We start from the raw sequence: 16,343 nt of genomic DNA on the forward strand, positions 1-16,343 counted from the left end.
ATTGGTGCATTTGGTTTGTTAAAAAAAAAAATAATGAGTGTTAGTGGTGTTCATGTTTTGTTAATGTAAAAGCTTGTAAATTGTTTTGGGGTTAATTTGATTTCCAGCAATAAGCCTCTAATGAAATCTGTCAACGTCTCTAGTTTTTGTCTGCTAAATGTTCACTCAGTCTTTTCCTTATACATTATTTCAAATAGGATTGTAAGTCCATCTTTTTTATTTTTTGTTGCACTCAGCATTTTTGTTTTTCCCTTTAAATTCCCCCAGTCTGGCTGTGAAGAACTCCACTCTCACAGTGACCGTGCTGAAGATGCTGGACCGCAGTCACACTCAGAAACTTCAGCTGAAGGCCTTGGACACTGTTCTCTTTGGAGCCCCAATGAGTAAGACAGCCCGCCCTTGCTTCCTTCCTTTTTTTTTCCCCTCTCCAAACCCAGTGCTAAATATCTTATGGCTGACTATCTATCTTATGGCTGACATTGAGCAACTATGACAAGTAAGCTAAAATGCAGTAAGCTAAAATTAACTTGCGGCTTTGAAAATGGCTGCCGTGGTTTTGACGCTTAGCAGTTCTGGTTTCCTTTGTCCATGTTGTCAGAAACTGAGAAGAAAAAAGGAATTGAAAAAAAAAAAATGCTGTACATTCTGCATAAATGAGATTAGCCTCAGTATCCAGCAGGGTTAGTTTTCCCTTCTGTGTTAAGGTTTGCCTGAATTCATTGCCTGGCCATGCAAAACAGCCTAACTGCAAACTCGTCTTTCTGCTTTATTTGCATACATCTCATCAGGGATCACTTTCATTTACATCTTAAGGAAACAAAGCTCACTGTTTGCTTGATTTTGGCCATCGAGCCACTATTTTGCTGTGTAGAACTGTAATAGCTGTCCATGCCAGTGTCTGTCTGATGGTCTGAAAGCCTCTCCCCCTTTCTCTTTGTCTAACATGATATAACCTCGCTCTGACACGTCTCGCCTTGTTGGCTTTGGGATATCTTGCGAGCTTCCTGTTCTGGCTTGCCTGCGTGAGCGACGGTGCGCTGGAGAGAGGGAGAATCGCTCTGTATGCCAAGCACAGCTCTCTGGCGCTCTGAAACAGACAAGCGCTTCACTCTCACTTTCTGTTCTGCCATCACGCCTCAGGTTCGAGAATGCGGGATCAGTACATTTCTCTGTTGCTCCGTCCTGCCATTCATTATTTACTTGGTATTTTATTTGCATTTCTATTGCCAGAGGCCATGGCAGCTTTTTTTTTAGCCTTTACTATGACGATATCAGTATAGGACGCATAGCACCAGCTCTGAGCGCTGAGGCTTGTATGATATAACGATATTATCGTCTTCACGTGATGTTACACTGCCACGATCCCCAGTGACGTTTATTCTGATTAGATTATATTATATTACCAGACCTGCTAACGTTTCTGCATTTTGCATAGGAGCTTCACAGTTTAACATCGGAGTCCATTAGTACGAGTTCGACTTGACCCTTATTTGGACGGGATTAAATTTACTCAGGATCCTGGGGTAAATTCTTATTTTACAGGAGCTACTCTGTGATTTTATTTACATCTGGATCAACTAAGTCGGTGTTTTTCTCCGTCCTCCTCTGGGACAATTACAGGCCGAGCTCAGCGGCCATCTGATAATTTTAGTTCGGCTACGAACGTCCGTGATTTTTCTATGCAAATATTGCCTTGCTTTGGAAAGAAAGATGTTTATCTGCTGCTTCTTGCTATATTTAGTCTTGTAGCGTGCGTATCAGTGACCCTCCCCCAGATAATCTTCGACTTCTCGAATCGCAAATCAAAAAACGGATGCTTTAGGCGAGGCACTCAAGCATATACTTGGTCTGGGTAGTAAAACCTCGACCACACACGCTACGTAGGAAAGCATTTCCAGAAAGAAAATAAAATCATTAAAAAAAAAAAAAAAAGCGAGATCCCGCGGGCTGATTAAAGGAGCTGTTATGACAGCAGCTACAGGTATAAAGCATTACTTTATACTCATCTGCACAATATCATCATTGGACACCATGTTGTGAATGGATCATATGACCACGTGCCATAAACGTCCAGACTCATAGAAAATACACCCCAATAGAAAACCTGCTGCTTCTGTGGTCATTTTATTGTTGTCTGGCTGCGAGAGTTGAGAGAGCTGAGGTGACGTGTAAAACATTTATTACAGATGTCCTCCTGATAAACTTATCCAATCCAGTAGGGCTTTAGCTAACATTAGACAGGTTTATATTTAACTGAATGAGCCGTTTTTGACCATTTTTCAGCCGTGTAATCGGTTCATCCTGGAATTTTTTTGCACCATCAGGCTTATACTTGGATGGAAAAGAAACCTGCACACACCCCAGTACTCCATTCTTATGAAAATAATTTGTTTTCTGCTTTTGGCTGTAGAAATAAACGTTGTCTTGTTGTGTTTCTGGAATATTTTGCATTAATGAAACACAGCAGGTCTGAGTCTTGGGTGTTTATAAAAAGAGAGCAGAGGTAAAAAGAGAGGAGGGGAATAAAAAGCAGTGGGTCTGCATGTGGCATGTCTATTGTGTGTGTGTGTGTGTGTGTGTGCGTGTGTGTGGTGGGTGAAAAGGCCAAGCTGTGGTGAACCTAGTGAGGTTTCTGGTGCAGTCTGTGTGTGACAGCAGTGTTTCTCAGTCGTACCTGCACCCTGCTGATCACTGCATGATTAACTTCACCTCTAACAGCCAGAATTGCTCGTTCTGTGCTTTGCTTTTTTATTTCTGCACGTCAGCGGTTATTGTTCTTGCAGTCACTAGACTGAATAGGTGACACATTTCGCTTGCTTGGCTCTTTGGCTGGGTGCAGATGAAAGCAGGAAGTCCAGCTGGTAGTGACAGGAACGTCAAACCGCCACTGAATGTCTAGTTGAGGTTCTCTGAACTCCGAATGGCGAGGGAAAAAAAAAAATAAAAATCATCACTTCATAAAATAACATAAAATGTAACTATAAACAGATAAAAATCCTGATGTGTTGGTTTTTAATAAAGTAAAAAAAAAAATACTGTGGTATAAAAGAAATAAAATACTTCTGGATGTACTGTTATAGAAAAATATTACAGTGTGTATTATTCCTTGCACTAGAGATAGATTTGTTTTAAAATTGTGTCTGAATTTTAATTATGTAAGAATTAGCATTTAAATGTATTTGAATATTAATAAGCCAGTAATTCTGTACAATGTGTATATTGTATATGGCATATATCACACTTTTATTATGAAGATTATTGTTTATTCCTTTTTTATTAACTAATCTACATTTCATTACATTTCAGTCATTTCAAGGTTCTTAAATAAAAAAAAATCTTAATTTTTAAACAGGAAAAAAGAACACTATGATGCACAAAGATTCGATATATACTCATATATATATAAAATCAAATCAGGTCAAGAAGTGCCTTGAGAATCTCACAGCTACTCTGAATTTTCTTTCTGGGGAAAATCTGTCAGGGAAAAATGTGCAGTTTTTTTTCCCTTGTGTGTATTGTCTAGATTAGCCTTGGCCCCAGTTAGCACACACAAATGAATGGTAGGAATTTGGTATGTGTCTCTACATGGACTGATTCTGCTGTTTGCCAGAATATGCACCTGAGGAACACCTGCAGAATCTGTGCATTTGTTACCGACGTACAAATCTGTAAAATGCAGTTATAGAAGTTTCTACTTGTCTCTGTTTATATCGCAGCCCTGTTCTGATTAATTAGACGGTGTTTATTAATTTACTCTAACAGCAGCTCTGAGTCAAACGAAAACCTTATAAAGTGCAACGTAAATTAGCAACTGTAAGAATTAAATGCTGGATTGAAAGGGAGATTGTGTAGAAAAATGATACTTTTGTGACACCTATTTGCAAATTTCATGCAAATTTCATATTAATGCTCTCGTTCCCGTATGTTAGAGTTTTAATAACAGCTGAATCTGAAGGACTTGTACGGCAGATGCAGCACATCAACAGATTAATGAATGTGGTGAGGTTTTCTGTAAGAAGATATTTATATAATATTTTCACTTTGTAACCATTAAGGTGCAAATATACTTCACTTTTCCCCACGCGAGCCTGAGCTCATGCAGCTGCTATGCGGGTGACATTGTTCACATACTTGCTCACATATCTTATGTAAGTCTGGAGGATTAAAAGCAGTATTCACTAGACAACACGTCAGAGCCAAAACATCTCAGTCCGTCTGTTTTCTAAGTTGAAATGTAATGTTTAGCGATTTCATGCACAGCGATGTTAAACACACTGTTTCTCTTACAAACTTTCTGCCGTTGTCGTGATTGTTGTGATGATCAAAAGACTGCTACTCAGAACAGACCTTTCGGTAGGTTTAAGAGGTTATGGGAAATGTACTGAGAAAACCATTAGTGCTGGTGCTTAATAACGACCTTGAGTAGTACACAATTAGATGATTTGAGACATGAGGTTAATTTGTTTAGTCAGTTGGAGACACAGTGTCACATGGTGCTACAATGCCTCCACTATTTATGTTGGTATTGCACAACATAGACGTGTCATGTTAATGTCATGTGTCACGTGTATGTGCCCAAGCAAACACGGCAGCAATCTTCCATATCTATCTAACCCTAAAGTTGTACATTTAAGTATTTCACTATGGGATGTCTTCAGAACAGAGGAGTTAACTTTCTGTAGTTTCTCTTCAACATGACAAGCTGCTTTTTTTTTTTTTTGTCCTATTAACTTCAAGAGAGAGAAAAAAGAGAGGCTGGTGAGGGAACAACTGTTTATAGCTGCTATAATGTAAGGAAGAACAGGAACTAACATGTTGTGTGGAAGTTCCACAACATTAAACGTAACTATAACGGATGAAATGTGGTTGTCTTGTGTTAATAAATAAAATTGGCAGATTGCTGTGGTATAAGAGGAATAAAACATGCTGTTAAATGAGAAGAATCAGCTTCGATGTGATGGTAGTAAACTACAACAGCACGCCTTGTCATGTTTTATTCCATACTTGATTCTCTGTGTCTGTTTTTTTTTTTTTTTTCTTTTCTCTTATATACAGTGAACAGCCACAACCATTTGAAGGACTTCATGCTGGTGGTGTCGATAGTCATTGGTATGGGTGGCTGCTGGTTTGCTTACATCCAGAACCGCTACTCCAAAGATCACATGAAGAAGATGATGAAAGACCTGGAAGGTTTACAGAGAGCTGAGCAGAGCCTCCATGACCTCCAGCAAAAGTAAGAGCATATTTTATTTTCAGTCAAGAGCCAACACTTGCATCATGTTTTATAACAAATTTTTATAAACAGAAAGCAGTTGGATTTGTTTAGTCATATTGGTTGTATTTATTTGTACCAGGTCACTGTATAAGTGAAAAGGGTCACCTAGATATAAAGATTAACAGGTTAAACTCGAAATCTGCAACCACCTACCATCTAGTGGCTTTAGATAGATGGAAATGAGGAATGTTAAAGGAAAAATCCACCCTGAATGATACGTATGCGATCTTTGTAATGCAATTCTGAGTTGAATTTTTTGGTTTAAACTTCTCTCATCAACACCCTAGTCTATTTCCACTTTAGTTAAATATTTCCTACATTACCCACAATGCTGTTCGAGTACCTTATTTATAGTGGTGCACTGGGATTCAACCCTCAATTCATCTCTACCTAAAGAGAATGATGCGGCGGCGCTTTAGTCCTCAAGTCTGTCCAGATTTCTCATCTTCTCATCTCATCTGTATATTCCTCTCAAAATCTTCATGCTAATACCATCGTCACCGCCGTCGATCTCGTGGATCGCTAACTAGCTGATCCGAGTATCAACTGTGTCGTATAGCTGCATTGCATTCTGGGACTTTGAGTCCTATGTTTCCAACACCTCCACTATTTCTGTGTTGGATTTGTCATTAACATGATGTTGAATGTCGCTGGAAAATGGCGAGTGAGAAAAGAAGCTCTTGCCTTTTTTTAGGAGCTAAAAGAGAAACCCATTTGAGAAAACCCATCTCTAATATTTGAGATTTTTTTTTTTCCCCCCTATTAAACTTCACTAGCATTGTATCATAGAACAGTATGGCCATTGTTAGACTTGTGAAAAAATTGGCAATCCTAAACAGAGTAGAATGAATAGCACACTTTGATTTATCCTCTTTGCAAGGCCATGAAGCTGCCTTGATGAGTCAGGAAGTGGCCACGTGATGAGAGAGTAGACCTTTTACTTATAAATCACAGATTGTTCCCATGATCTGAGACAGGAAGAGATCATTATACTGTTTAAACCAGTTTTTAGATGAATGAGATTTCTCTCTCTCTCTCTCTCTCTCTCTCTCTCCCGCTCTCTCCCGTTGTGTATGCAATAATTAAATAATTAATAATTGTTTATATATTAGCAAAGTTATAATGTACTTGATGTAAGTTTTTTTAATGAATTTATCTTAAGTGTTTGCATAATACTAATGAATAAGGTGTATGATTAATTACTAATAGTAGTAATAAGTAAAGGAAGTGCATCGGATGTCAGAGAAAATATATTGGAGAAAGAAATCTGTGAAAACATATCGGAATTTGGAGAAAATATTGCATATCGGAGAAAACATTGGAGAAAAATATTGGAGAAAACATATCAGAGAAAGAAAAATCAGAGAAAACATTGAGTATCAGATCCTGTAATAAATGGTAAAGATTGGAAATGGATTTGGGAAAGAAATTTTTTTGGAACTGGAAATATTTACTTATAAGGAGACTTGACTGTTTTCTTTTGTTAGGATTGATTTTATTCTTCTTTACATTTTATTATGTTTACAATGTAAAAATGATCTGTGAAGTGCTTCAGTTAAAAACAATTTGGGTATAAGCTGATTACTCAAGATTTCAGTATCTGTATTGGAAAAGAAAAAAGCAGCAGCAGTAATAACAGCAGTAATCAGTAGTAATAACTCATTTGCTGCTACTGATTTCTGAGGTAAAAGGTGTGGCGCTGAAACAGGAGGCGTGCCTGAGCTTGTAGAATACGCTTGTTTCAACAGCATTTAAAGTAAAATCATGTTTCTGACACAGCAGCTTACAAGCTGTATAATGGAAACTGCAGTGCCTAAGATTTTAATGCAATAAGTTAGAATGATGGCATTAGAAATATCTAATCGAAGTTGAAATATCGAATTTGGAATATTGTATTTCCGTGTTGAAGTAGGAATATAAAATGCTAAACTTCTTGAGGATGAAAATATTAAAGAATGTGGATAAATGATGCATATAAATAATTTATGCAGGAAAGCGTTAAAGTGTTCCAGGATTAAATGTGGCTACGAGTCTGAACTTCTCTTGTGTAGAAAATACACTAGTCTGTTTTTGTGTTAACTAATGATAAAAATGTCATTTTAAGGATGAACTCGGGTTGTGTGTGTAATTGGTGCAGAAACAGCGGATGCTGCTTAAAAGCCTTGTTTCTCAAAGTGTGTGAAATGGAGTTGTGTTTTTTTTTATATATATATATATATATATATATATATATATATATATATATATATATATATAAAGTAAACAGCGTTTTAAAAAAAAATAATAAAATTTAAAAAAAAATTAACAAGGATGTAAATATAAACAGCATGTAAGAAGTTGATACAATGACCCATTTCTTCCAAAAAAAGTGTACAGTTGTTACAGTTTAAGCCCTTAAGTGTGTAAGCAGCTCCAGAATTACTGGTGCCTTTATAGGAACTAAAATAGAGGGATTTATTTAAGGATTGTGTTAGATGAGTGGGTCAGACATTTTTGGATTGCAGATGAGTGTTATTTCACCAATGAAGTATAACACTTGTTGCAATTTGTTACATCAGTAAACTGAATATTTCTTTCTTATGATGAAAACAATAGTTAGAGTAGTTATACAGTAACTAACTTGAATTGAATGGGTTTAATCCAAAAATCAAAAACTAAAAACAACTCAAACATAAGGACAGTTGTAACCAAAAATGTATTCTGTGAGTGGAAAGATCAGGAAAAAAATAAATAGCCAAAATATTAATGTATACATTTAAAAGTTAACAGTAAAAGTCCTGCTTTTGCTGCTTTGAAACATCTTTGTAATGGAAATGCTGACAAACTTCTCAGCTATTTTTCAGAATATCAAGGCTGCAGGAAAGTGTACATTTAAATAAAATGTTACGTTTCAGTCATATAACAAACTCAAAGCATTTTCTGTCCGTTTAAAATATGAATAGATATTTGGAGTTGTTGAAAAATCGAGTAAGCATGCGCATATGTTGGTGGGTGAATGGCAAAGTTCACAGCCTCGTGCAGTAGAAGGTGTTTGAAATCACAGCTCTGATTTTTTTTTTTTTTTTTTTCCATCTCGGTTCTCTTTTTGGATCGCCTTACACCAGCGTGTCACCTCCACATCGTCCTTCATGTCTCAGAAGCTTCTTGCTGGCTGATTAGCGTCTCCTTTTCCTTCTAAAATAATGACAGTGTTAACATTCTGGGAACGGAGTAAACTGGAATGTGGGTGCAAATCTGACTGCATTCTGTCTGGTGGCTGTGTTCAGACAAAATGTAGCCCGCATCATAACCAAGAATTTATTACAGTCAGAAATATGTAAAGTGTGTAAGACGTTTCCTGGGAATAATATTGTCAAATGCACGGCTCAGCACGAACTTGTTCTCATTTTAATGTGATCTGAAGATGCCTTAAACTGGTTACTGGCAAACCTGGTAATACATCAAACCTGATAAAATGCAGGAAGTCACTGATTTAATCTCCATCAAGAAAATCGCTGAGGGGTTTTTGAGTGTATGAAAAATGAAATTTCTGTCCTGGCTGAAACACAACATACACCAGAGTAGAGCACTAACTGTTGAAAGTTTTACAGTAGGGGTTAACTAGTACGGTCTAATGATTCATCGATACACACTGCATCACGATGCAAAAATGTGTCGACGTACAACGCGGAAATGTTTGGTTCAAATTGTTCAACATTCTATTAATTATGCATGCAATGCAGGTGCAGTGTTTGACAGCATAATCTGCGCAACACATAGAGTTAAAGTATACAGAGAGCAAGCCTGTAAAGTGACCATGTTCTTTCATGCAAAGCCTGCAAGATGTCCACTTGTGAAGTCCGATAGACTGATGGCTAAGGATTGCAGCAACTAACATGCGTTATATAGATACAGGACCACATTATAGTGGTTAAAATAGCTCTTCAGAAGCTTTTAAACAGCACCAAAGGCCACGGAAATCGGGCATTTTAGCCGACTTTGGAGCTCATTAGGTTTCACTTGATCATCTTCAAAGTCCCAGAGTCAGACACTTTTGTTTATTCAATCAAAATTTTGTGGGGAATTAATACATTTATTTATTTTTAAGCTATCGTGAACCTATTGTACATTTTATTTGCAATATTAAACCTTTGTTCATAGCAATTTTTGAGTTATTTAGTTTTATACAGGCAAAAATGCATATTATTTTGCATTGTTTATGATTCAGAAATAAAAAAAGGAGTCTATTTTTTGTTCAAAATATTCTGCAAATCGAAATTGTGAATGGAATCAAATTGTGACCAGAGTGTCTCATTACACCCCTATTAACTAACTCTGTTTACTTTTTGTATTTTAAAAGATACTATTAAAATAAACATGGAAAGAATTTTTTATTTTTTAAGTATATATTTATATAAGCTGTGGAGAAGTAAGTAGCTTGTGCACTTGGAACAAGACGATTATGTGTCTGGGCTATTCGTTGTCTATTTAAAGTCGACTAGCTAGCGATCCCTGCTATCTTTTATTATAGAAAAACCCTACTCCCTACTGACAAAACAGTTACTTAGAATGTAAGGTGCGTTACCATAAAGGGGATGCTGTAACAGCTGAGATGAAATTCGTGGCTTCTTTTGTCATCTCGTTTAATCTCCCATTCCTTTATAAATTTTGTTAGCAGACCACACAATCAAAACGTTTGAAACAGTCCGTACAGGCACATTAGACAGGATTTGCAGGACTTTTCTGTCTGAAAACAAATGCAGAGGAAGACTGATGTAATAAATTAATGTGTGCGACGCCCTTCCTCCAGCAGAAATTGTCTGGAAATGTGGTCACAGCTATGCATTTCGCCTGTTCACTTGTGATCAGCTAGCTCAAGACGAATGGTAATACCAGGTGTGAACAGAGCCTTGGTCGAGGGCACAAACACAATGTGTACCATCAGGCACTTTATTAGGAAAAGATAATGATTATGATCGAGCCGTCGCATATCTGGGAGTTTATAGTCGTTTGTCTGTATTCATGCATTTAATTAGCTCTCCATACTTTTATGTTCTCTACCACATTTTAGCCTAATCAACTAGTTTTACATGCAACCAAAACATGGGGCAGAGCTTTTACCTGCCTGCTGGGCTAGCTAATAAATGTATAATTTGTCCACTTCGGAGTATAGATTTGGATCAGTACTTACACTATTAAAACAAACTTGCATTCCTGACTCTCTGAATATGGAACAATAATGTAGTGTTTATCAGGCTAGAACAATATCTCACCTGACTGACGAGGCTGGATTAATTGCATTTTTCCACGGAACTACATCTATGCTTCATTGCAGACCTTATGAGAGCCTGGCCTTGTAAAGATTCTGCTAATGATTAAACAAGTTGAGTAGTTAACTAATCATGATGTAGAGCACAAGTCACGGGTGTGGGTCTAAATCAGTCAAACGTTTACGCGTTTATTTAATCTCAACAAGCCTTTATATTGTTCTTTCATTTCATCATTTTACTTGCACACATGCTTGCATGTAAAGTGTCTTCTGTCACAACGCTGGTCATGAGACCTGCTTTCCAGACATGCTCAGTGTCGGACAGACATGGGTCGTTCCCATGAGGCAGCTTTATCTCTTGACTTTTTATAGGCATTGCAGAGGTATTCAGGGGCAGACTGGGCGTGCTCGCTGCAGCTCAGGAAAATGTGTTTATCCCGTAATAGCTACAAGAGGACACATCTATCGTAAAGCATCGCTTCTTCCGCTTTCTCTGCTGTCATTTTAAACTCGAAAGCTTCTCAAATCCCCTGGTCGGCTCTGGACATACCTCCAGATCCAGCCCCTAAAATCTAAATTTGTGTTCTGTCCTGTCTCGTACTGTTGTGGACACCAATATGATAATAAATCTAAAAAGAAATACAAAAACTAGTTTGGATTTTTGGAGAGTCATTTTAATTTCCAGGAAAATTATTATTTTTTTGATCATTCATTCTGTACTAATATTTTGTTTGTCCAATTAAATGCTCTCAATAACGTCTTTGTCCCACCCCCAGGGGCGTGTCTTGCTTTACAGTAGCAGCTCATTGACATCTCGGTTGAGAATAAATGGTTGGAGTCTTTTAATTAGGAAGAGAGTGGAGTTTGCGTGAGTTGGAGGTTATGTGACTTTTCGGAGGAGCGTTTTACGCACTTGGGCTGTTCGGTGCCGGAATGTTGCAACATCAGACTGTGGGAGAATGTGATTTTGTCTTTATACACTGTCAGGACTTCCCCATCAGTAAGGGTATAACAATAACAGTGATAGAATTGTATCTACCCCTCAGAGGCGTTAGATGTTCCCACTGACAAGCCTGCAGCTCTTCGTCGCCATCAGCAATGCCGACGCTCGACCTCGGCTCAGACATTTACGACATAACTCCAAAAATACACAGCATCTCGTCATCCTTGTTAAAGTGGACAGGCATGGGTGAAGGAGGTGATGAGAAAACTCTACAGCTCTCAGTAAACTCTGTGCTGTTCAACATGCTTAGCTGTCGTTTAGTTTGTTTAGTTTCGCATTTGTTTAGATGGGGCGTATCTTGATCGCTATTGGCTGTTGTGTAAATCGGTCAAGCGATTCGAGACGCTGTCTCTCTGACTTCCAGTATCGAAAGGAAGTACCTCAACATATGGAATCAAATCCCGGTTCCCAAAAATTGTGTCCCATTTACAATTTATCTAACCTCAACTTGCACAAATGTTTTATGAAATATAAAATGGGTTAATAGATAATTATAGTACTCACTTTTAAAACTACATTCCTTTAGTATTGAAGCAATGCTCAATGATAATTAAACACTCAGCTACTGTCAGTTACAGGGGTGTGTGTGTGTGTTTGTGTGTGTGTGTGGGGTGTAACTGGATCCTGAGATTCCCAGTCCTGTGTAAACCCTGTGCTGGCCTCTGTTGGAGGCGTCCATCAGCACACAGGCGTGTTGTTACGGTCACGGGTACCTCTCGCCTGCTCTGGAGGCTTTGGAGGCTGGAATAACAAGGACAGCTGGGAGCCTAGCAACCATACAACGTGCAGTTTAGATATGGAGGGAAAGAAATCGGCGACCTTGAGCAACAGATTCTTTCAGCAGTGTTTTTCACTCCTAGATACACCAAGCTTTGACTTCTGTTACAGTCTTGAAGAGATTCAGTGCTTAGTTTATTAGTTAGATGTTTGGACTCCATTTAGTATGATTTCCTGTCGCTGTATATCTGTATTTTGGAGGTGCGACAATAAATAAAGTCACAATAAATTTTTAATAAAGCATTAGTTGGACTGGTGATTGGAAGGTCACTGCACTGCCAGGCTGCCACTGCTGGGCCCCTGAGCAAGGTCCTTAACCCACAACTGCTCAGTTGTATAAATGAGGTAAACGTAAGCTGCTCTGGATAAGGGCGTATGCCAAATGCCGTAAATGTAAATGTTTTGTGCATATGGAGTAGGCCTGCACAATAGATCGTTCATTAATCATTATTGCAATACTGCGTGCTCTAATACACCACCACTCAATTTTATTATAAAAAGTCTATATTTTGGTGATTTTTAGTGATTTCAGTCCTACCATCCAACGTTCCAGACACGTTTTTGCGTGTTTTGGTAATTATAGTCATTGGGAAGATATAGAAATACAATTCATTTTTGTCTAACGAATTCAAGCCTATCTTTAACTATGATCAAAGGTATCACAGATTCACCATTTTATTATATTTTGTTTCATTTATTCATTCATCTATATGTTTATATATTTATTTATTTTCAGAAGGCGTATTGTAATATAATTGCAGTATGCCGGTTTTGTCCATATTGGGCAGCCGTGATACAGAATACAGTTTTTTAACTAATAAAATATTAGATGTTAGAAATAGTTTGTATTTTAATGCATTGAACCTTCTGGTGTCCGTGTACCAAATAAAAGACTGACACTCGCTCCTCAGAGTAAATAAATTAGTAAGTAACAGGAGGTTAAGTATGGAGGTAAAGTACGCAAGCAGGGTAAATACATAGGAAAGGTAAGTAGGTGAAGTAAGTATGTAGATAACGCATGTAGGGTAAGTAAGTAAATGGTTTGGAAAAGTATTAAGTAAGTAGTTTAAGTAATTAAAAAATAAGTAAGTAGATAAAGCAAGGAAAGTAAGAAGGTAGGTAAGGAGAGTAATGTAAGTAGGTAGATAAAGTAAGTAAGCAGATCGAGAGAGTAAAGTAGGTTAGTAATAGTTGAAAGGGTAACCTAAATAGGTAAAACAGGTAAGTAATTAAAGTAAGGAAGTAGGCAAGTATGTAAATAAAGCAGTAAACAAGTAACTAAAGTAGGTTAAGTAAGTAAATTAAGCAAGTAAAGTGAGTGAGTAACAAAGTAAGTAATTATTTTTTTAATTTATACATGTAGTTTTTTTTTATATATTTGGTTACTTTTCTGTTTTTTTTCCCCTTTCTTTCTTTCTTTTCTTCACTTTTGCTGAAGTTAAGGCATTAAGGCAGTTACTTACTCCTTACACGCTAAGGCCCTGCTCTGAATAAATGTTTACATTAGTAGCGATTGTGCCGTGGTGTTTGTGTTCACTGTTAATCTCTGAATGAACTGTTTCGATGCTCAGGCTGCGAATCGCCCAGGAGGAGCACCGCACGGTGGAGGTGGAGAAGGTAAACCTGGAGCAGAAACTCAGGGACGAGATTAACTCTGCCAAGCAGGAGGCTCAGCGGCTGCGGGAGCTGCGGGAGGGAACGGAGAACGAGCTCAGCCGGCAGAAATACGCCGAGGAAGAGCTGGAACAGGTACCAGTGTGCTGTCACACTCTGCCCTAATACTGATATTAATATTTATAGTGTCTGTTACTCGTAGTTTTAAATTCAAATTTTAATGGCTTCATAGGGAATTCCCTGGCTTATTTTTTAATATATAACAAGCGAAGGTCCTTGTATACATTGTCAATTGCAGAATTATTGGCACCCCTGATGACAATGGGCAATCATGTATAAAATGAGCATTGTACACATTTGCTCAAATTTTACGCTTGGAAGTATTTTCCTTTTCTTGAACAAATTAATTCTCATAAAACATCTTTGAGGAAGAAAAATTATTTCTAAAAACACATGTGGCAAAACTATTGAAACCCCAGAGGAAAGAGATTTTTCTTGCTGAACATCCCAATGTCTATTTCGTTGTCATCACTGCTGATTTCGTCTTAACTTACATTTGAAGTGACGTTAAAAGTCTTAAAAGTTTTATGTTCAACTTTAGAGCACCTGCATACACCCTCATTTATCAATCTGGCAAACGTTTTCATAAAAAATGGGTTGTAGCTGAATCAGGATGCAGCTGAGTGGTAAGGTATTTTCTCTCTGGAAGTTCTGGGATTTAAACCAACAAATTTGTGATCTCTAGTTTAAAAGATTAGGATTAGGATTTGTGAATGGTGAAAGAGTAAAGCCTAAGCGTGCATATTCACCGTGCTCTCTGGATTACTATTTCTGCTGTCATTCAGAGCGACAGCAATGCAGACAGAAATGCAATCTTGGGAATCAAGTATGCGGAAAAGGGAAGGTGGTGCTTTTGTCAGAGAGCATTAAGCTGCCCTGTGATGCTGCATGAGCAGCCGTGCGAAAAGATGAGATTGTAAAGGAGGAAGCTTTTTTTTTTTTTTTTTTTTGGCCATGCTAGTGGCAATGGCAGTGACAACATTGGAAGGAATAAAAGGAAAAGCAAAAAAGTTGTGATTGTAAAAGCCCATGAAGGCCTCGGTTTCTAAGATCAGCTCGTCTTTCCTTTTGTAACACTATCACTTGCGTTTTTGACTCCAATGCAGGCACGTCCTACTTCCTTATTATTGTAGGAACTATATGCTTCGGGCTTTTCCAGAAGAGTAAACAGACAGTACTGTGTTAATGTTACAGCTTAGACTTGGAATGAATGAAAAGCCTTGAAACGTCCCCTTGAGTCAGACAATAAAGAGAATCATGCAAACACGCCCACATAAGGAACGACATTCTCTCTGTTACCATGCAGTGGCCGTTTCTTTCAAACTTAAAGTTGCCATTAAATCAAAGTTGGCGTTTTGGAGCTTTTTGTACGAGTCTCACAAATAATAGACACACACATTCCCGTATATATTTTTTAAAATGACAAGATGGTTGGAGATTGTTTGTATCTTTGCGCTAATTTCCCTCCAAAATCTCATCTAGCCTCGAATGTGTATGAGCGTTATGCACTGCACTAACTGTAACGTTTGTGCTGCAAAGTGCAGTGTAATATACAGTGTGTGTATGAAACGACGAGCGAGCATTTGGACATATCAAGGCACGTTAGTTTGTGTGTGTGTGAAACAGAGAGGTTGGTGAACACTGCCTTGTGTTAAACAGCAGTTTTTACCTTCTCTTCCCTGAGTTGCCTGATTTTCTCAGTGACATAGAGAAGAGGGAAAGAAAAAAAAAACTACTTCAGGCTTGTAACAGACAATCGACAAAAGGAGTGGGTGAGATGACATTTCTCCAGTACACGATATGTGTCATGATATGTAGGTTTGTGCAAAAAACTGCCCGCAATACAGCAGTGTTGCATTTTAAATAAATAAATAAATAAATAATGTTTGATGATTTATATCAGGGGTTCTCAAACTTATTTCTGCAACTCGGGACCGCTTTAACTGTAAAATAAATTTCACTGTAAAATAAAACCCACTCTGAACATAATTCCTATTCAGACTATTTAGATATTAGGCTGTGAGCTGGCCGCAATTTGAGACCCACTGACTAAGTGAATATTTAAATAATAAAGTTAAATATTTTCAGTGAAAATTAATGTTTTTTTTAATAGTATGTTTAAGAAATATAATTATTTACAAAAAAAGTGTAAAAAAAAAAAAAAAAAAACCACTGGAAAAGAGAAAAAAAATATAAAACTCCAACAAAAATCAGCTGCTTCCAGTAAAAATATTAAAATATAAGTTAAAATACAAATTAATAAATTAATTAATTAAAATAAAATTAGTAAATAAAATATCTCATAAATAAAATGTCTCATAATATAGCTCATAATAAAATAAAATGATTAAATAAAACATTTAATA

At 37.3% G+C, this 16,343-nt stretch overlaps 1 protein-coding gene across 2 annotated transcripts in view; it reads left to right on the forward strand.

Moving 5' to 3' along the window:
* Window positions 1–16,343, forward strand: part of stim1a (stromal interaction molecule 1a) — a 56,854-nt gene that overhangs the window by 28,061 nt on the left and 12,450 nt on the right. For both annotated transcript variants that reach the window (XM_026934762.3, XM_026934763.3), the window contains exons 6-8: window positions 268–383; window positions 5,056–5,233; window positions 13,875–14,052. In XM_026934762.3, the coding sequence (XP_026790563.3) occupies window positions 268–383; window positions 5,056–5,233; window positions 13,875–14,052 (472 nt within the window). The remainder of the gene's footprint in view (window positions 1–267; window positions 384–5,055; window positions 5,234–13,874; window positions 14,053–16,343) is intronic.

This window comes from Pangasianodon hypophthalmus, chromosome 14 (assembly GCF_027358585.1).
Source record: "Pangasianodon hypophthalmus isolate fPanHyp1 chromosome 14, fPanHyp1.pri, whole genome shotgun sequence".
Classification (NCBI taxonomy): Eukaryota; Metazoa; Chordata; class Actinopteri; order Siluriformes; family Pangasiidae; genus Pangasianodon; species Pangasianodon hypophthalmus.